General features: G+C 42.4%; 2 protein-coding genes across 3 annotated transcripts in view; one reads left to right on the plus strand and one right to left on the minus strand.

Moving 5' to 3' along the window:
• Nucleotides 1-1,034: 1,034 nt before the first annotated feature.
• TPMT (thiopurine S-methyltransferase) lies at nucleotides 1,035-13,162 on the minus strand. 2 transcript variants are annotated; one of them, XM_068160847.1, is made up of 9 exons: nucleotides 13,088-13,162; nucleotides 12,448-12,609; nucleotides 9,631-9,723; nucleotides 8,413-8,545; nucleotides 7,931-7,983; nucleotides 3,857-3,931; nucleotides 3,060-3,145; nucleotides 2,012-2,056; nucleotides 1,035-1,173 (listed from the first exon to the last, which is right to left on the minus strand). In XM_068160847.1, exons 2-9 carry the CDS (start codon nucleotides 12,588-12,590, stop codon nucleotides 1,058-1,060), a joined length of 744 nt encoding a protein of 247 aa, XP_068016948.1. In that variant the 5' UTR covers nucleotides 12,591-12,609; nucleotides 13,088-13,162; the 3' UTR covers nucleotides 1,035-1,057. The 2 variants fall into 2 exon arrangements, with proteins under 2 accessions (XP_068016948.1, XP_068016947.1); XM_068160846.1 differs by having other exon boundaries at nucleotides 13,045-13,124.
• A 15-nt stretch (nucleotides 13,163-13,177) lies between these two features.
• KDM1B (lysine demethylase 1B) overlaps nucleotides 13,178-20,930 on the plus strand; it is a 29,697-nt gene continuing 21,944 nt past the window's right edge. The window contains exons 1-7 of the mRNA XM_068160839.1: nucleotides 13,178-13,239; nucleotides 13,429-13,495; nucleotides 15,944-16,046; nucleotides 17,149-17,273; nucleotides 18,859-18,948; nucleotides 19,765-19,876; nucleotides 20,618-20,734. Of these exons, the coding sequence (XP_068016940.1) occupies nucleotides 15,957-16,046; nucleotides 17,149-17,273; nucleotides 18,859-18,948; nucleotides 19,765-19,876; nucleotides 20,618-20,734 (534 nt within the window). The 5' untranslated portion in view covers nucleotides 13,178-13,239; nucleotides 13,429-13,495; nucleotides 15,944-15,956. The remainder of the gene's footprint in view (nucleotides 13,240-13,428; nucleotides 13,496-15,943; nucleotides 16,047-17,148; nucleotides 17,274-18,858; nucleotides 18,949-19,764; nucleotides 19,877-20,617; nucleotides 20,735-20,930) is intronic.

Below are 20,930 nucleotides of genomic sequence, written 5' to 3' on the forward strand. Positions count from 1 at the left end.
TCACCACCAACTGCAGGGACATTTTCTCCCTACACTTTCTCCTTTATTACTATTCAATTCACTTCCCTCTTCTCTTTCCTGCTCTATCATAGTTCTCCCTTGGCGGTTGCTGCCAACTGTTTTTTGCCTGCTCACTGGCAGCTCATCTCTTGACTTGTAATCACAACTAATGGGGATAGAGAGAAGCAACTTGCGCCAGCTTCCCGCCTCTCTTGCCCAGCTGCCCAGCCTGGCACAAAACCAGCATGGCAAGAAACAGCATTTTCAGCTGCCATGGCTCCTGGGGCTGCCAGCCAACAAGGCTAGGCTGACCTATGGAACACCAATCAGACATTATCAACTGGCAAGAGCCAAAAAGAAACAGAAACATTGCTTTTTACCAGCTCTGGCAATTTGAATAGATATGGAAGAAAAAGATACACTTTTAAATTGCTTGTTTGTGCAAGGAGCTTAAGAAAATGCACATACATCCCAAGACAGTGAAGGCAGTTATGTAGGAGGGCTGATTTGCTAAGCAAAATAGACAAATGAGGACAGACTGAAAGAGTTGGGGCTGTTCAGTCTGGAGAAGAGAAGGCTCTGAGGTGACCTAATTGTGGCCTTCAAGTATCTGAAGGGGGCCTACAGGAAGGCTGAGGAGGGACTTCTCAGGATCTCAGGTAGTGATAGGACTAGGGGGAATGGAATGAAGCTGGAGGTGGGGAGATTCAGGCTGGATGTGAGGAGGAAGTTCTTCACCATGAGAGTGGTGAAACCCTGGAATGGGTTGTCCAGGGAGGTGGTTGAGGCCCCGTCCCTGGAGGTGTTTAAGCCCAGGCTGGATGAGGCTCTGTCCAGCCTGATCTAGTGTGGGGTGTCCCTGCCCATGGCAGGGGGGTTGGAACTAGATGATCCTTGTGGTCCCTTCCAACCCTGACTGATACTATGATACAAACATTCCACAGGCATTTTTCTGTATGATGAAGCCTGCTTCAGAAGTGCCCTAAAATGTTTCATTGTAGAAGGTGAGCTATAAATAAAAGCAAGATGGAAGGTAAGTTATTTTAATTAATTTTAATCAAGCTGCAAACTTTAGTATATATATCACCTCCAGAAAATAATCTAGTCCCCACTCTCTGTGTTTGTCTGAGAAGTCATCAACTTTTTGAAGACACTTTATTTCACAGTGGTTGCCTGAAAAGGAAGAAAGAATAACAAATGATTATTCACTGAAAAATGCCAACTGTCAGGGGAAAAAACAACCCCAAATCTTATTCACAGCTTTCCTCACAGTGACACAAACGCACTGGAGAAAACTTATCCAGGTCTTTCGCTTTGGGATGCAGCTATCCGTGCCAATAACTCACTGCATGGGTTTCTGGAAGTTGTAAGTTCGAAAGAAGTGGAACATCAGGAGGAAGCCATCAAGAGGAACTTTCAAAATTAAGTTCCTGCCATAATTCTGACTTTCATTATTTTAATGGATTTGAGTTGTACTTTAAGTGTTTTCTTTGCGTGGCATGTTACATGAAGAAATGGTGGTAGTATGCAAAGACCCTGTATTAAAAGCAGGGTAGCTGGTGATAGAGTGCAAAGAAAGATAAAATGGTCAAACAGGACTAAGACAGCAGCTACAAGATCACTGTGTGCAGTATGAATCCTGGGAGAATGAAAAGATGGCCAGGGGGAGAAAGAGACAGCATCTGTCTCTTGGGTTTTCTTCATATCTTTTGAAGAGGTGAATTTTCCTTGACAACAAAATCCCTGTGGCTAAAATGGTATTTATTTTTCCCATTATTTTTCCATGCCTCCACCCCTTAGATAAGAAGCAAATAACTCTCTATCACATGTCACAGGATGGGGTAGAGACATATAAACATGTTGATCTGTTCTGGAAAAAATTCCTAGGGGTTAGTCAAAACCTGATCTAGCTGAGGATGCCCCTGCTTACTGCAGAGGGGGTTGGACTAGATGACCTTCAGAGGTTCCTTCCTACTCAGACCATTTTATGATTCTATGAAATATTACTTACCAAACAAGCTTTTAATTTCAGATTCAGGAACGTAAAATGGTGGGCCTGAAAGAAAATGCATGAAGGTGAAGCTAATCAGAAAGATGACTCAAACACAGTGCAGCAGGAAAGCCAGCTCCATCACTCACAGCACCTGGCCTGCCGTGGGGCTCCACTATGTAGCACCATGTGCAGGAACCAGCAAACATCACATTCAAGAACTCATGGCACTTTGGTGGGCCAACAGACAGCTTCAGGTATCGCTGCTGCTGCATCATCTCCAGAAGCCACGTCAGAAGCCATGAACACACTGTGGATACAGCCACTCAGGGCACAGTGTGAATCCAGCACACAGTATCTTTATGCTCCAATGACATAATTAAAAGCCAAATGCTGAATAATGTCAGAGGGAGAACAATTAATTAAACTATGGTTGCTTATGATAACAAGACCTTTTTTTTCCCCAGGGATAATCATGCTGAAGAACCCAAAAGCAGCAAGAAATTTATTTCTCTTGAGAGTTATAATTAACAACCAAAAAAATTATTCTTTTGAAATACCTCAGACCTCAGTATGTAACAAAAGTTACAAAAGGGAAAAATACATTTTACATTTTTACAGCACTTCTCCTCTTCCAAGCATATTCAGACCACGGTAGAGACTAGGAGGGAGGCACAAGATGGGGAACATGTTGGGTTGCAAGTACTGGGTAAACAGAGCTAAGGCAATACTCTTGGGAGTGACTGAAGCTCCCTGGGTCAGACAGGATGTTACTCTGAACATTCATTCTTCCAGCCTCACTATCATAGCCACACCTCCAGTTTTATTTCCCTGTTAATACAGCATGTCTGTCCTCCACAGACATGTTTGAATGCTAGAGTGAAGGCAAATGTAGTCTCAAGCTTGGAAAACCTCTGAAGTTTTTGACACACAGTTTTGGTGTGATCAGCTGGCAAAAGCTACACTGGTTAAAAAATCCTGGGGAAGATATTAATGCACCTACCACTTCCACATACAATCTGTATTAAAACACACAAAACACTTTGAACAAACAGTGCAATGTTCTCACCTTTGTGTTTGCTTGGATCATAGGAAACTGTAACGAGGAGGTAAGAAGATTTTTTCTCCATTAAGGTAATCATCGAACTGACATAGCTAAAAGGAGAAGGTTATGCTTTGTTATTTTGGCACTGCACAAACATTCACACATAGCGTTCAAAATATTCATCAAAAGTAGTGACGTGCACTTCCACGCAGAGACAACCTGAACTGCACAGAAACTAAGCAAAGCTTAGTTTGAATTTCCTGAGCATGGAATTTAGGTTTCACAGGAAACATCTCAAATAAAGGTTAGTGTTTACTCCTCATAAACAAGCATATTCTTTGCGTATTTTTTGCATATTCCTCTCAAAACTATCAGACAAAGCACAGTGCTCATCTGCCAGTCTCAAATACAGTACACAATACAGTACTGATCTTTCCACAGTAATGTCAGTTCAGGTTTATGTATCTAAAAATCCCTGGGGGTGGGGTCAAACCACATTTGTGTTGGCTATAGGCAAGAAGGAAGAATTGGAATAAAGGGACATGAAGCATAAAGAACAAGGAGAGGAGAAGCAGATAGGGTGAAAAGGAAATAATAAAATTCAGATGAGACTTCCAGCTCTGCTTCTGCTGGGTTGGAACAAACCACGCATTCCCCCACCAAGAGGCAGGGCGGCTTCCTGAAGAAAGCTCACAAATGTAGAATACAGCCCTCTGTAATGCTTGTGGTCACGAAGAACTTGTGTGGGTTAGTCCTTTAAATGAAAGAGGACACATTGACAAGCAGCACATTAAAGACAACAACAAAATACATTTACTAACCGTTGTCTGTCGCACGGATTCACAGCGACCAGAGCTCCTCTGTCCCAAACCCCATCAAACTTGCCAACTATTGAGCTACAGGAAAATGAGGAGAAGGCTTAAAAATAGTAAAAAGGCATCTTCATTCACATACTACTGTGAAGTCATAAAGATTCCCTAGCTAGCTGTGCAGATTCCCCACTATCTTTTTATTAAAGTCCAGCATTTTCATGATCCAAAACAATATAACCTGGAACCCAAGAAAGCCCCCTGCATCATGGCCCTGCCACAACAGCAAAGAGGTGCTGGAATTGCTCAGCATTTCCCCATCATTAAGGAGTGCTGAGACAAGGCAGGGAGGAAGGAAAGTAGCTTAAACACATCTGGGTTACAAGTCTGAGGTTTTGGCAATCATACTGTGCAATGACCCTTGAGGTAGCAGCACTAATATGCATTCAGCACGTCAATATTTCTTGGTCACTTTCTAAAACCCGTGCATGATTTCAAATGCAGTTGCCTCAGTGCTTTGTTGTTACTGAGCTCAGCACACCCATTAATGTTAGACACCTCAGTTCCCAGCTACATGCCCAGGGCTGTTAGCTCCAGCATGTGATTGATTTAGTCTCAGAAAAGCCAAGTTACACTGCTGCTTCTGGATATGCTGGCAGATGGCTTCAGTGACCACACCAAATCTGCAAATAGCCAAGACTATTGGGAAGTGCCTTTATGGATGAATGGTAAGAGCAGTCATGGTGACCCTAGAAATGAAGGTATCTGTGGGGGAAGGAAGAGTTTATTTCTGCTAATTATTGAAACAGAAATTTAGATAATAAGGTAGTAATAATTAAATTGCATGATTTAAAGTAAAATCTGAATTAGGTTTACTTGATGAGAAAAAATATGGTATGGAATTGTACAATACCCTTTTACCTACTGGGAGGGCATCAGAGTTCAATTGCAACACTTCACTGGTTTTGGCTGGGGTAGAGTTACATTTCTTTGCAGTATCGAGTATAGGGCTCTGGTTTGGATTTGTGCTGGAAACAGTGTGGTCAAGGCCTTTTCTTCTCTTCGCTGCACCAACAGGTATGCTGAGGGTGCAGAAGAAGCTGGGAGGACACATAGCTGGGACAACCGACCCCAGCTGACCAAAGGCGTATTCCAGACCATTATGACACCGTGCTCAGCATAAAAAGCTGGGTAGGGAGGGTTTTGTCTTACTAAAAAAGATTTATGTACGTTTAAAAAAATTATTTCACTGTTTTTATCTCAAATCACAAGTTTCTCCCTCACTTTTACCTTTCTGATTGTCCTTGCCATCCCACCGCAAGAGGGAGTGGGCAAGCTGGGGTTAAACCATGACAATTCCTTCTCCCTGTCTGCTGCTCATTTCATTGCAACAGCCCTGTTAAGTCTCTGGCACCTAACCCAGAGGCTGATCCTGTATTTCCCACTCTACTGTGATGAGAGATGGTATCTCTTTGAAGCTGTGACTTCTTTTAAAGTTTGCCAAGACTAAGTATCTAGTTTCAATAACAGCCCCTTAAACAAAAGGAAATTTTCAGAGACAGTTAAACATGCAATGGGCATGAGGGGGACCAAAGCAAAGTCTAATGGATTGACAAACTTGGTCCTCTGAGGCTTGAAGGCTGTTCTCCCTGCACAGCTGAGTCTGCTGCATTTCCCTAGGCAAGCTCCTGAATTTTTTTGCACTTGTTTTTGCTTACCAGTTTCAACCTGGTCTAACTTGAATGGCAGCAGTGGCTCCATATAGGGATTTAATGTAATTTATTCCCCACTAATTTTGTCAGGGCCTACAGACATCACAAGCTGCAGGTAGTGTCATGCTGTGGCCATCCCCCAATCCTGGTCTCCTGGTTACCCAGATCTCAGGGCCCTGTTGAGCATCTAGGTGCTCTCTACCTGTCTGCACATCCAATTTCTTTTTGAGGAGAAACAAGTCATGAGGAAAAAGTCAAAAAAGGCAGACAGCTTTTTCTCATCCCGATTCCAAAGGTGTTAGGAAATGCTCCTCTTGGGTGTCCCTTTCACTGCACCACTAGCCAATCTTTTACGTGATGTGTAGCATCAGAGATCACAGTCTAGTTACAACTAAGAAAAATTAATATGAAGCAGAAATCCAGGTATCTGCAGAAATACCACTGGATTTAAGCAGTTAAAGTTGTGGTTTCTATTTCTGCATACATTTAACAGCTTCAGTTAAAGTGGGTTTTAAATTATTTTCAAACCCCCCCACATATTAGGAAGTACAATGGTTGTGTAATGGAACTGTTTTACATATGTCCCAGATTTCCACAAAGAGTGGTAATTCCTGTTACTCTTTAACTAGTAAGAGTCTTTGAAATGTCTCATCCTGACAAAGGTCAGGAGCACATCTAAGTTCTCGAATAAATGCCAGGCTGATGGAGATCAACATGATTTATTAGCAGACCAGCCTCAGCAAGAGTGAAATAAATTTGATGTTCATAATTACTGGGTAGTTAATCAAATTGCCTGTCCATAGAAACTAGAAGAGTGTGTACATTCTTCTGGTCACAGGTATCTGCTGCCTACTGTAAGGAATGCAGTTCATACTTTCAGCCAGTACAGAACCATGCATACAGAACGTGCATGATTTATTTAGTGGATGACAAATTATGTAATGGACCCAGTAACATGAACCAAAAATATAATTAATTGTCTAATTGTTATTTATTTCATAGTATTATAATACCATGCTACTTGATACAAAACTTAGAACCATATTTTTCAAAAATTACTAACAAGAAATATTAGCAATCCCTGGGCAACTTTTCAGCTCACAACAAGAAGGATGTACAGCAAGTAGCTACACTGCAGGGACAAGACAGGGAAGAAACAAGGCAGTATCTTCAATCACATTCATACACAGTCCATCTGTTCAAAGGTCCTCACTTTACAGGATTAGTTATATATACACTATTCAAACCAGTGGGAGTCAGCAGCACCAGCAGAAGTATTAGTAACAGTCTGCTGTCTAAAAGACTTTGGACTCAAGTAATACAGTATTATTTTCTCCCCCCCCCCCCAAGGTTTACAGAATCATAGAATTGTTTTGGTTGGAAAAGATCTCTAAGACCATCAAGTCCAACTGTTGACCTGACACCACCATGGACATTAAACCATACCCTGAAGTGCCATGTCTACACGTTTTTTGAACCCCTCCAGGGACGGTGACTCCACCATCTCCCTGGGTAGCCTGTTTCAATGCCTGACCACTATTTCAGAAAAGAAATTTTTCCCAATATCCAATCTAAACCACCCCTAGCACAACTTGAGGCCATTTCCTCTTGTTCTCTTGCTTGATAGCAGGGAGCAGAGACCAGCCCCCACCTCACTAAAACCTCCCTTTAGGTAGTTGTGGAACGTGATGAGATCTCTCCTCAGCCTTCTCTCCTCCAGGCTAAACAACCCCAGCTCCTCAACCACTCCTCACAAGACTTGTTCTCCAGCCCCTTAACCAGTTTTGTCGTTCTCTGGGCACACTTCAGCACCTCTTCAGGGAGGTTTTGCCCTGAAGATTGTAAAGAGTGACAATGATGTAAGGTACTTGAAGCCTATTGAGAAAAGTATGTTAAGTAAAGCAAGGGACACATATGATCAACGGGTGCATCTTACATACGCCTATGTTAATCAAGGGTTTGGGGAAAAATATATTTAGTACTTAAAGAAACTGCTTCTAAAAGATACCTCTGTCTATATCCTCTAAGCTACTCTGGGCAAGGCACTGTGTTAGGGTTTTGCTTCCTAGAACCCATCAATAATGTTACAGATAATTTGCTTTTACTGTAAAAGCAAATATGTTTTACTGTAACTTTCACAGGATGGCTCAGAACAAGGAGCCCATTTAAAGACATTTATTTGGCATCTTAATCTAATGGTCAACAAAAGAGGTTTTCTTTGTTGGAGACTGGCATTCACCTTTCTTATACAAGTTAACCAGAGTTTTCTTGTGAAGGCCTGTTCCAAATCTTTATAGCTGATTCAAATAAAATAATATGATGATTAATACATATCTAATTACAGAGAATTGTAAAACTCACTGTGTAGTCTTACCTGGACAAATCATAAATACTGCAGCAGTACAAAGAAATGTTCCCAGAGGTACTCTACAATAAAAAGCAAAGGAAATAATCATTTAGCACCAATATATTTTAAATATGCATTTATAAGTGTGTGTTTGTATCTCAAATACATGCTTAGGGGAACATAAATAGAGAAATATTTTATGTTTAATTTACTGAGGTACCTCCCCTGATTCCTACCAGAAGTTCTGATCTCTTAAGGCACTTAACTATCCAGGTTTAAACTACATTTACTTTACATTCAGGTGCTTTAATGTCGTAAGAAAAAAAGGCCAAAGCAGTAAGTTCAAAAGAACAACTTCTCAGTCCAAAATTACAATTCAGAACTTCCTTTCAGACCTCTTTAGGAGAAGTGAGTGATTACCAGGAAGACAATGGCATAAAAGCAGAATAACTTGTTTGCTCAGTTATGCTTGCACTGCATGATTAACCACACCAGTGTAGGATATGTACCTGCAACACTTTTGCTCCTGAAATTTCTGGAACTGGCTCCTCAAAATAAGGCAGATTGTGTTCTGTAAAAAAATCCTTCAGAGCTTGCTCGCTGACTTCCACACCAACAACACTGTGTCCCATGTCCGCCAGCCTGCAGACAGAAGAAAGAAGTCTCACATTTATGTGATGCCTGCAGGTTAGGCCATTACCAAATGCTCCTCTCCCATGCAGTATTTGCTAGGGATATCCTGGCTTTAGGATGCACTGATATCTTTAACCATGACTTTCTGAAGTGTTCACGTTTTACTGAACATCTGCATTCCACCATCTAAGCTTAAATTGGAACCACTTGACATGCACCTGACAAGGACTTACAGGCTTCATTTAAATTCCATGGATTATTAATTTATTTCTATGAACTCAATAAAACAAAGGTGATTACGCAGAAAAATTGCTCATTTCAGTTTACAGCAGTATGTTCTGAACTGCAGCAGGGTGGGGTAACCTCTACACTGCTGCAGCTCTGTGCAAAATCAACACAAGGCAGAGCTACAGTCAGCCTAGTGATTGGCTACCATGATAAAACCTGGTAACTGGGACTAACTGGGTTCCTTGAGCATGCAGTTCAGTCTTGCAGTTTGCTTTGTGTCCTTTCCCTCCAACAAAAAAATGCTGGTTTGTACTGCCCCTCATTACAAGTACAACCCAACCAAACAACTAAAGTAAAATAATATTAATATTAATATTAGTAGTAATAATAATAATAATAAAAACAACCAACAACAACTAAGTAAAATAATAAATGTTAAAAAAGAAGAAGTTCTATTTAGCCCAAATCACTCACATTCTCAGTGTGACGTGCCACATGGTCCCTTGGCAATACGCTCTGGCACAAGTGGCCTCATTGTGGGCAATTTAAGTTGGCATTGCTACCATGAGAAGCAGCAGTAAGGCCTGACTTCAATTGCTCTATCACAAATTCATCATTCCCTAAGCTGAACTCAGGATAATCAGGAGGACTTTCAGATTAGTGCTTACCCCCATCCCAGTTAGGCTACTACACAAAACACCAGCAAATTAAACCAAACATCCTCTTCCCTTCAGCTTCCAGTGACACCGCTTTCCTACCAGTCGAGATGTGTGACATTTCTGCTGGCCAATACAAGGTTGGGAACTCACCCTCTCCCTCTTTCCCCACACCAAATAAGATTTTTGCTCTTATAATCTGTGCTTTACCATTTCATCTCTACTGCTTTACCACAAAGTGGGAAAAATATCTTCAGTCCACTCCTGCCATTTAAGAGAACATCCAGATACTTCTGGAGGAGCCTGCAGAAGAACAGACACATCTTACTTGACACAGCATTTGTGCTAGCACATTAAAAGCCAAGTGCTACACCCTATGCCACTTGCAGACTTGCCACACAGGTTCTTAGTTCCATTTATTTCACATAATTGGAAAGAAAAACATTTTAAAGAAACAACATTCACCTTCCATTTACTTAGAAATTAATTTTTCACTAGAAACAAACACATTTCTCATTGTTTTCTATTTGTCTTTTCAAGCAAACCAAACAGCTCACTTTTAAGAGGACCATAATAACAACTTAAACAGAATGACTGTTAAACATCTGTCTCAATTAAATCACATCCCCAGGTTTTAAATGTAAGTTGAAAAGTAAGTTGAATAACTCTATAATCAGGTTTGCCCCCTTAGGTCCTTGTCTTCCAGTGCACAACAACTACTCTGATTGTTACAGGGTGCTCCAAACCCCGCTTCCCCCACCTCCATCAGTGGAGGCTTGAATGAGGGAAGACAAAGCTGCGAAATTGCCTTCTCCTCCCCACTGGGGACTTGGAGGACAGGTAAAAAGGCTCCATTCTTCCCACTGGGAGTTGAATCCCCTCACATGTATTCACCTGTGGGGGGGAAGCCCGTGCTGGGATTTGGAACTGTGACTGGCTGGGTTCCTCGCGCCCAGTATATATTGGCACTGGACACATTGTCTAGAAAATCATACCCAGAGTGGCCAGAAAGCGGACTGGGCTCTCATTTTTGGTGCTCATTTTGGACTCTCTCTGCTCTCACTCTGGATTCGTGGCAGAATTGGAGAGATCAGCACTCAGACCTGGCTTCTTCCCAGACCTGCCTACTCTGGGGTCCTGCTCCCTGCCTGCTGCTGAAGTGACCCTGCCTGCCATAACACTGCGGCTGTTGGCTGGGACTGGCTGGCAGTGCAGCTTCCCTCGCACTGCTCAGGCAGTGCTGCTGCATGAGTCTTGCCTCGTGTCAGCTGTGTCTAAGGACACTTTGATTTTGGTGGGTCCCTTTCCCTTTGGATTTGTGCCACATTATACACACATTGGATTATAAACTTGCAGTTCTGGAGCCTGCCACCAAAGAGAGTCCTAAGGACTGTCTCCCAAATCCTGCTCCATCCTGGTGAGTACAAACAGCATTCTCTTTGGCTTTCCCTAAGGTCCTGGCTTGCCTCTGATTTTATAAGTGGGGCAAAGCTATTTTGTGGCTTGGCCTTTTCCATTTTCTCAATTCTCTAAATTGTACATAAACATCCTGGTAGAATTTGTGACTGAACAGAGCCTGTAACTAAATTTAATCAGTTCTGTACCTCATTTTGGGGTGGGGTTTTTGGGGAAATAAATATATTTTTATAATTCCCACCTTGTTAGTTTAATCCCAATCAAAACACTGATGCTCTCTGGTTTAAGCCTCAATTTCATAACTCATGAACAGCAGTGCAGAGCTTATGCATCAGCAAATTTAGTTGATTAGTTGATTAGGTGGTGTTGGATGATAGGTTGGACACGATGATCTTGAAGGCCTCTTCCAACCTGGTCTGGTCTGGTCTGGTCTGGTCTATTCTATTCTATTCTATTCATTCTATTTAACTGTCTTTATATGTGAAATGTAAAACCCACAACCCAATAATTGAACCTGTGAAAGCATTTTGTGAGTAAGTTACGATGGTGTTTGAAGATACTACCACCCAAGATATTGAGTAGTAAAATATATAAAAATATACATTTTTATTACAGGTTACAAAAATAGATTTTAGTTTCAAGCTGTACCTGTGTAAAATCATAGAATAGAATTAGAATAGAATAGAATAGAATAGAATAGAATAGAATAGAATAGACTAGAATAGACTAGACTAGACTAGAATAGACTAGAATAGACTAGAATAGAATAGAATAGAATAGAATAGACCAGGTTGGAAGAGACCTTCAAGATCACCGCGTCCAACCTATCAACCAATCCAACACCACCTAATCAACTAACCCATGGCACTAAGCACCCTATCAAGTTTCCTCCTGAACACCTCCAATGACGGTGACTCCACCACCTCCCCAGGCAGCCCATTCTAATGGGCAATCACTCTCTCTGTACAGAACTTCTTCCTAACATCCAGTCTAAACCTCCCCTGGTGCAGCCTGAGACTGTGTCCTCTTGTTCTGGTGCTGGTTGCCTGGGAGAAGAGACCAACCTCCGCCTGTCTACAACCTCCCTTAAGGTAGTTGCAGAGAACAATAAGGTCACCCCTGAGTCTCCTCTTCTCCAGGCTAAGCAACCCCAGCTCCCTCAGCCTCTCCTCATAGGGCTTGTGTTCCAAACCCCTCACCAACTTCGTACAGGTACAGCTTGAAACTGATTTTCCTTTTGCCAGTGCTCCATTTTCTATTAAGAATTTTTTTTAAACGAATCAGGTTCACAGGAGAAGAGGAAACAGCCTCAAATTGTGCCAGGAGGGGTTTAGGTTGGCTATTATGAAAAAAAAAAAATAACCTTCAGAATGGCTGTGAAGGCCTGGAACAGCCTGCCCTGAGACGTCTTTGAATCACCATCCCTGGAAACATTTAAAAGTCACGTAGGCACGGTGCTGAGGGACATGGTTTAGTGGTGACTTGGCAGTGCTGAGTTAATGGCTGGACTTGATCTTAAAGATCTTCTCCAACCAAAACTATTCTGTAATTCTATGTCACTCATCCCAGCATTTCTTTAAAAACCTTAGGCAGGAGAGTAAAGATACATACGGATGCCCATGCTCCTTGTGAAACCCAATGTTACCCGTTTCCCATTTTTGCAGCCATTCCTCCTCAGTCACCACTCTGTCTTTCTGTGACCCAGTATCAGAGCATTCCAGGACGCTGGACATATCTGCTGAGCCATCCATCATACCCAGGGAGGGCAAGTGGCTGTGAGAGAGAGAAAAAATACCCCCACCCCATGAACAGTTTGCAACCAGCACTTATCTTCCAGAATCAAATACAAATTTAGTACAGTTTAAGAGATTTATAAATTGGAGACTCTTCACATGCAGCTGCATTGGATTCAATGTGCTCGCTACCCATGGCTTCGGCCGGACTTTTTTCCCCAGGGTGAAGACTCTAAAACGCATCCTGTTTAAGGATGACGGGAGCAGAGGTGACCTCCCGTTTTGTACACATCTGGAAGTCACCCGGCGGCTGTACGGCCCCATTGCCCCGGGGGGACGGTAGGTAACAGGGGGCCTAAGCCCGCGACCCTTAATTAAATCGGTAGATTCCGATACTTCTCTCTCCACGTCAAACCCGTGGGCAGACCAAGGGGGCGGGAAGCGGGGCGAAGGGGACCCAGCGGGGCTCACTCACCACCCCCACGGCGACCCCCGGCCCGGGTGGCAGCTGCAGGTACCTGCACAGTGGCGGCGGCGAGGAACGACGGGGATGGGGCGGTGCCTCCCCGCCCTTCCCCTCGCTACGCACCGCAGAGAGCGGAAGCGGTGGCAGTAGGAGGCGGGCTGAGGGTGCACGGCACCGGGGAGGAGGAGGATGGCGGCAGCGGTGGTGAGTGACTCTCTTCCTACGGCTGCAGCGCCCGCCGGGGGCTCGTCATTCGCCCTCCTCGGGCGGCGGGGCAGGTGCGGGCGCTGCCCCTGTCCTCACCTTCCCGCTTCTCCCTTCCTTCCTTTCCCCTTCTCTCTCTCCCTCCCTCCCTTCCTTCCCCCTTCTCCTCCCATCTCTCGCCCGCCGCAGCTCTAGCAGGAGGCGACGCGGACACGCGTGAATGTGGTCTCCGGTCCTCGAGTGACCCTGCCCCGAGGTGAGTACCAGGTGCTTCCCCCTTTCCCCCCCGGGACACTCCTGCGGTGACATCCCCTCCGGGACACCCTGGGAACTCCCCCTCGGGAGCTGCCAGCTGTCACAGTCGCCGACGGGCCGGGGCGGGGCGGCGCGGGGCGGGGGGAGCCGGCTGTCAGCCCCCGGAGGTTTGCCTGGGGCTGAGTTCTAACGTGGTGCCACCTTCCCTGGTTGATCAGATTGCTCTCGGTTCCTTGCTCTCGGTGTCAGTGTGTGAGTGTGGTGTTCTTGGTTGCTTTTTTCTCCTCTCCCATAGACAAACTTGCTACCAGCTGTGTAGGTCAGCCCCACCACGCTTTCCATATAGGCGATGAATTATAGACGGGTGAGATGTTACAGAATGTGACAGCATATTATGCATCCCTCTTACTCCCTTTTGAAAGGGCTGATTTTCACAGCCAATAAGAGAATGTTTGTAGGATGCAGAGTCATGTAAAGCTTAGTAAAGTAAGCGGTGTTTGCTCGTTCTTCAGAAATCTGTGTTTTGGGGAGGAGGGGTAGTGGGGACAAAGTGTCATACAGCTGCAAGCCATGGCCTTGCTTACAGTTACATCCATAAATTGATATTCTTTCTCCCCACCTTCTTCTTCCCCTTCTTGTAGTGTTTACAGCAAAAACATGTTTGTGATCTGTTTGACTGGCCTCTGCCTTTCAAAATGGGAGGCCTCTTCATCTTAAATATTGTTACCCATCTTCTTAGTGAATCCTAACTGCTGCCTTTCCTTTTTTCTAACCCCACATACACAATGAAGTAGCTGCGTGTCCTTTTACCTTCTTGGATGAAGGGCCTCATGTCATCAGCGGACTGTGATCGCCTGGTAGTCACCAAAATGAGTCATCTGGTGCTTTGCTCAGTACCGAGGTAGTTGGTAGCCTCTGACTGTAAAGGTAGCAGTAGGAAGGACTATTCAGAACCTCAGGTAATACAGACAGATACTGTTGTAGTGCTGATCCTGAAGGAAAGCTGCTGAGGCAGAAAGCCACCATTTCCTGGGGCATTACATAGTAGTTTAAGGAAATCTCATGTAAATGAAACTGGTTGGTTTTCCTTTCTCTACTCTGATGTCATCCACCCCCATACAGTGGTAAGTTATGGTGATGTTTTTGGTCTTTTTTAGGTAATAAAGCTTGACTTAATTATTTTTTTTCTCTCTCTAATTAGCTATAATTTCGAGGGGAGGGGAAGCACACAAAAACGAAAGTAATTTTTGTGTTGGGTTGTCTGAACTAATTTTTTTGTTACGTGGTTACCATCATGTGATTTCTCTTCCTCCCCCAAATCAATTTCTTCTATCTTGACAGGCAAATGAAGCAGTAATTTACTTGATTTGCATCAACTTAATATGAGCATTTGCAAAACTGCCCAATCTCTCCTCTTGTTACCTTTACTTTTAGCAGAATTCCTGAACAAAGCTATTGCTACCATGGCCATCACTGTTAGCTTGAACGAGGAGTATGCAGCCTGGAACAGAGAGAATTGAGAAGTCTCAGATACATTTAACTAAAATAAATCACACACTGATCCCTCCTGCAGCTAGATAACACTCATGTTGTGGTGCTGTAGTATTACAGGTTTATTTCCATTTCCTTCATCGTGGAACTGATTTAGACTTAATTCTTCTTCTAGGATGTCTTTATGTGTGTTTTACTCCCTGTGAAAAGAATGCCTTTGAGAACACCATTTTAAATATGCTTTCATATTTCTGTGGCATGCTTTCTCACACTCCATGCTTTCCAGCATGGTAAACTGGGCTTCTCTGTGTTTCCACTGAGGTAGTCAGCTCTAGAGCTGTCTTGTGGCTTAGACCTTTTCCTCCTACAGTGTGCTTAATGTACTGTGTTCTGATCGCTATAGTTGCAATGCAGCTGCAGTTTAGACTTTAAATTTTGATGCACTTTCATAGGAGTGTGTGCAAGTCTTGGAACAGGTCATTGATCTCAAACATCCCTTCAGTACTCTGTTTGGAAAAGTGCTTTACTGTGCAAATCTCTTGCTACCAATAAATCAGTAGTTAGCAGGATGTGTGTTACTCAGAGTGGTATTTCAGTGCTTGCATTATGAGCCAATGTCTGTTCACTTGGCCAACCAAATTCCAGTCCACGTCTCCACATAATGCAAATCAGATTATTGAAATCCAGGGTTTGCTGATCTGGAACAGCCTGTCAAGATGTACTCAAGGATCTAATCTTAACTCCAAATTCAGTTTAAAATAGTAGTATTGTTCCTTTCCCATAATACTTTATTTTCTTTTTCCTCCTGAGTTAATAGTCGAGCAAAAGATATTCTTGCATAGGTAACTCTGACAGAAGTAGTATTATGAGTGGCTGTCCTGCCCAGGTGATTAGACAGCTCTGCAGAGTCAAGCAATGTAAATTTTTTCCTTAACTGCTGCCCACTCTTTTTTTGCAGATCTAATAATACCATGTCAACTGGAAGGCTACGAACCAAAAAAAAGGCATGTTCTTCAGACCAGTCTCCAGACAACCTTCCCCTGAGGAGCTCTGGAAGACAGGTATTTATAATAACTTAAATACATATTAATTTGGCATTTTCTATTTTCTGTTGACATCTGTAAAGAAAGTGGACTTCATTGTGGATAAATTAGGGATTTGGGTTCTCATCCAGAGAGAAGGAGAATTAATTAATTCTGTGAATAAGTAGACAAACTGTCTCATTTGTGACCAATATTCAGAAAAGAAATGCTCAACATAACCTGTAAATACTTGAGGTGTTAAAAACACAACCCTAGGTTTCATAGAATCATAGGGTGGTTTGGGTTGGAAGGGACCTTCAGAGATCATCTTGTCCAACCTCCTCTGCAATTAGCAGGGGCATCCTCCACTAGGTCAGGTTGCCCAGAGCCTTGTTGAGCGTCACCTTAAATATCTGCAGGGATGGAACCTCAACTACCTCCCTGGGCAACCTGTTCCAGTGTTCCACCACCCTCATGGGAAAGAACTTCCTAACATCCAATCTAAATCTGCTCTTCTCTAGCCTGAAACCATTGTCCCTCGTCCTATCACTACAGGCAAAGCTGTCTGCCCATCCAGACTGAGGTCTAAACCAAGAGGATACACTGTACCTTTGAGGCCCAGAACAGACATTTGATATACAGCTTTGTGTCTGGTGTCCAAAAAAAGCCCTCAGCCTACCATAATATTTTATTTGAGGCACAGATAAGATTGCCCCTAATTAATAAGTATGTGAAGAAGAAATTGTCTTCTTCTGAAGGAGAAGCAGAATGAGGCTTGACTCATTAGCATGTGATGAAGCTTAAAATACAATTTAAACTGGAAGCTTTGCTTATAATTTCTTCAATGGCATCATTAGGCTAAAGCAGGACATTTTTAGCTTTAAATGATATTTCCAGCTTCTACTGGGTGTTTTGGGGTTTTTCTGTTGGTGTTTTGGTTTCTTTTTTTTTTTTTTTAGAGAAACTGACCTACTTTGACAGCTGTTTTGTGCTGCACCTATTTCACAATGGGGAGAGAAATGGTCATTAGTACCGTTTTAACCACTTTATACTACCCACATGCTGCAAAACTGTCAGAGTGCCATTTTGTAGGAGATGCTTTTGTGCCACTGCTGGTCAGATTTGGGCTATTTTTTATTAGGTGAAGAAGAAAGCAGCTGAAGCAGCAGATGATGATGATGAAGCATCAGAGAAGAAATACAGAAAGTGTGAAAAAGCTGGATGCACTGCAACATGTCCTGTTTGCTTTGCCAGTGCAGCTGAAAGGTTTGTTTCTTTTCATCTGCATTTTCCATGGGCTTTTGTAAACTTTCAGCTGAAGTTTAGGATCCTAACTCTATTATGAAAAATCAATTCGTAAAAGTAGAGGGAGAATCGGGAGGTACTAATATGAAGCCCAAGATGCCAGGTAAGCGTCACAAGTTACTCCTGTTGTGGTTAACTATCTACTGTGCAATCTGCTAATTCAGAGAGAGAATATCTTTAGAACATGCTTGCTTATATTATTAATGGTGTCTGCTGGAACACGCCTTGCTTCTGTGAATCTGAGAGTGTATTAGTGTAATCTGAGGAAGCTGAACTTGCTTTCAAGATGGAAAATGAAACCATTTACTGCCGAAAGTCTGTATCACTCTCAAGCTGGAAGGCTTTGCAGTCCCAAGGGGAGATTCTGATCCTGAAATTTTAAGTCTTGGGAGACAGTTGTACTTAGGTGAACTCTTTGTTCTTGAGTTGTTTGTGACTTTCTGTGCACTTGCAAGAGTCCTGACCATGGCAGTACTGAATGAGTGGATACTGGCAAGGTGTATCTATAATAAGCAACATGTTAGACCTTATTATGCAGTAATTATGTAGCATTGCTCCTTCTCTGGTTAAGTGAGAAAAACTTTCCTTGTTTTATTTATTTCCCAGTGATATGAAATAACTCAGTGCTCCATTTAGTACTGGGCATTGCTCTTGGGTGGCAGGAAGTCAGTGTACTCTGCAGTTTGTCATAGGAAAGTCAAGCGTTTTCATAGTTGCAGAAGAGACTTGTAGGGGAAATAAGCACCTGAGAGATCAGCATTAGTGAGATTACATTTTTTGTTTAGGAAACAATAGGTACTGCTTAGTCATCTTTTTGAATTGTTATTTTAATGCTTTGATTTCCACTCCTTCCACCCTCCCAAGTACATACTTTCAATATTATTTGAGATGAGACCACTTAATGGCTAGCAATTTCAATAAGTAGCTTAGGTCGTTGCTTTTTACCTCATGCATTTCTCTTGAACCATTTAATTGAGTTTAATGAGAGTTTTGTAAGTGAAGAGTGATTGCTTTGTCTGATGAATATAATCTTTGCTAATGGATGTTTTCCCACCCCTGCACTAATATCAGAGCAAAATGGAACCAAGTAAAGGAACTCTTAAGTTCCTATGGAGAGAGACTGTGGCTTCTTGCACATTTGCAAAAGGCTTAGTGTGTCACAAAATATGCTGTAAGAGCAAATGTATTAGATGTTCAGGAAATGCCTGGTTAAAATGAACTAAAGATAGGCCATTGTTGACCATTGTTAGTGGGACGTTGCTGGAGGCCAGACCTAGTACAAAACTGCACATTGTGTACATTTTGCCTCTTTTGCATCTGGTGTTGCTTAGTTGGGAAACTGGAAATAAAGTTTGACACAATTGAAATGATCTTATTGTTATTTGTATGACTGTAGTGCCTTGTGCAAGTCAGCCTTCATGAATGTAACATAAAGGCCTGGCTTGTCCTGAGTATTTTTTCCACATTCTAGAATGTCCTACTGTCAAGAGAAAGATTTCTTTCCTAAATGTATCATAAAGCTATTTCTATGTCTCCTGCATTACAGATGTGCTAAAAATGGGTATACATCTCGATGGTATCATCTTTCCTGTGGAGAACACTTCTGCAATGAATGTTTCGACCACTATTACCGAAGGTAGATTTGCCAATTACAGTTGTGCCTTTTCAGCACTTACTAAAATTTGGCAGTTACTGTAACTGTTGAAACATTGTGTACTTGAACATATTACAAAGTCTTGTCCTCTGTGCTTGCTTTATTCAAAGTGAAGCTTAGATATTGGTGCTAAAACTGCAGGTGTTGCATGGACTAATCATCAACTTAAATATAGCAGTGACAATAAAACTGGTAACTTCAGGCAGGCTGGTTTGTGTGCACAGTGATTCTGAAGCTTTAGTCTTTGTTAAGGCATCAAAAAATTGTAAGCGATAAGAACATTTTTAGGTAAAACTAATTTCATTTATAAAGCAAATTCACTTTGCAGTGTAAGTTCAGGACACCTTGACTCCCTGTAACATCTGATCAGCGAGCAGATTTAACTCTTATAGTTTGATGACACTGAAGACTCTGGTCAGGCTCACAGAGTGCTTTCAGCTCCAAGTTCCTTCCCATTTGAGTGGAGTTGAATCCAGCCAGCTCTGCTAAGACTTTTGGGCACTTATGTGCTCAGCAGTATTTCTGACTCAGTCCAGGCCTGAGACTGATTCCAGAAAGCACATGATCGAAAGGCCATAGTGGTCAGGATGCAATTTTTTGCTATCATAACAACCATGACTTTCTCCTTTTTTTTTTTCTTTCTTATTTTTGTTTTTTAATAGAAAAAATATAGGCCTCTCTACAGCCTTATTTCTCTGTCCTGATATAAAATACCTGATTTTTAGTTACTGCTGTTGTTTGATTTATACTAGATATTCAATTTTCTGTCTCCTTGCTGTTTTCTTTTCTCCTTCTTAGCCATAAAGATGGTTATGACAAATACACTGCCTGGAAAAGGATTTGGACAAGTAATGGCAAAAGTGAGCCCAGTCCAAAAGCCTTCATGGCTGATCAACAGCTTCCTTACTGGGTAAGTTGGAAGGTGATTTAATGGGGTGTATTTCAGTATGATGTTCTGATGTGGATTTCTGATGTTGTATACTCAAACAACAGGTCAGCTAAGATTTTGTGGGTGTTTTCTAGTATTAGAGGACTGTGAAAAGCATAAAAAATAACAACTCTGATCAGATTCTCCATTGCTGCAGACCTTCTCTACACTCTGCCAAGAACCACCTTCTGTTGCTTTTTAGTGTAGCAGCGGCCAAGATGTGTGATTGTTCAGGTAGAATAAGATGTCAGTGGGGAAAAGGGAGCATGCCAGCTACAGTATGAGCGTGAAAAAGACTTCCCAAACAGATTCTATATTTCCCTGGTAAGGAGAGCAGGAAAGACTGGAATGGATGAAGGTGTGTTGCTGGTGATGGTGGTGGTGTCTTTTTTTGTGGTTGTTATTTTTGAAGTGGTGAACAGTGTGGTTTTGCAGCAATGCTTGCAAAACCCTCTGAAGACCATAGCAACTGGCTGGTGAATTAATTCTGAAGTTAGGTTCTGTGGAGAAATTCATTCTTACAGGAGGTGGATACAAGGTTTCTTTATACCAAATGTCTTTCTTACGACCTGAGGATTACATGAGAACAACTTTAACAACTATATTTGTCAACTTCCTCGCATCTCACTGCTTTCTAACTGCTTAGTTACGCTTCATTAGTTTTATCCGGAGTTGAACAGCAACAACAACAAGTAAAAACATGTTTTGTTTTTTCACTGGTAGGTGCAGTGCACAAAGCCAGACTGTGGTAAATGGCGTCAGCTGACGAAGGAAATCCAGCTGACACCACAAATAGCCAAGATCTACAGATGTGGTATGAAACTGAACAATTGCACCAAGGTAACAGAAGAGTTTTGTTCATAGCGAAACTAACAAGGTTATACTTCTGTTTGCAGACATTAATTTCTTATTCCCTGCTCAGTGCTTCAAAATCATTCCTTTTTTTTCCAAATGGTTCTCTGATGGCCTGCACTGTGAGAGGCCTACCTGCTCTTTGGACTTTTTGTTTCCAGAGTGGAAATGTAAAGAAAGAAGT

Source organism: Melanerpes formicivorus, unplaced genomic scaffold (genome assembly GCF_026170545.1).
Source record: "Melanerpes formicivorus ecotype bairdi unplaced genomic scaffold, bMelFor1.0.p_v2 SCAF_53, whole genome shotgun sequence".
NCBI classification, from domain to species: Eukaryota; Metazoa; Chordata; class Aves; order Piciformes; family Picidae; genus Melanerpes; species Melanerpes formicivorus.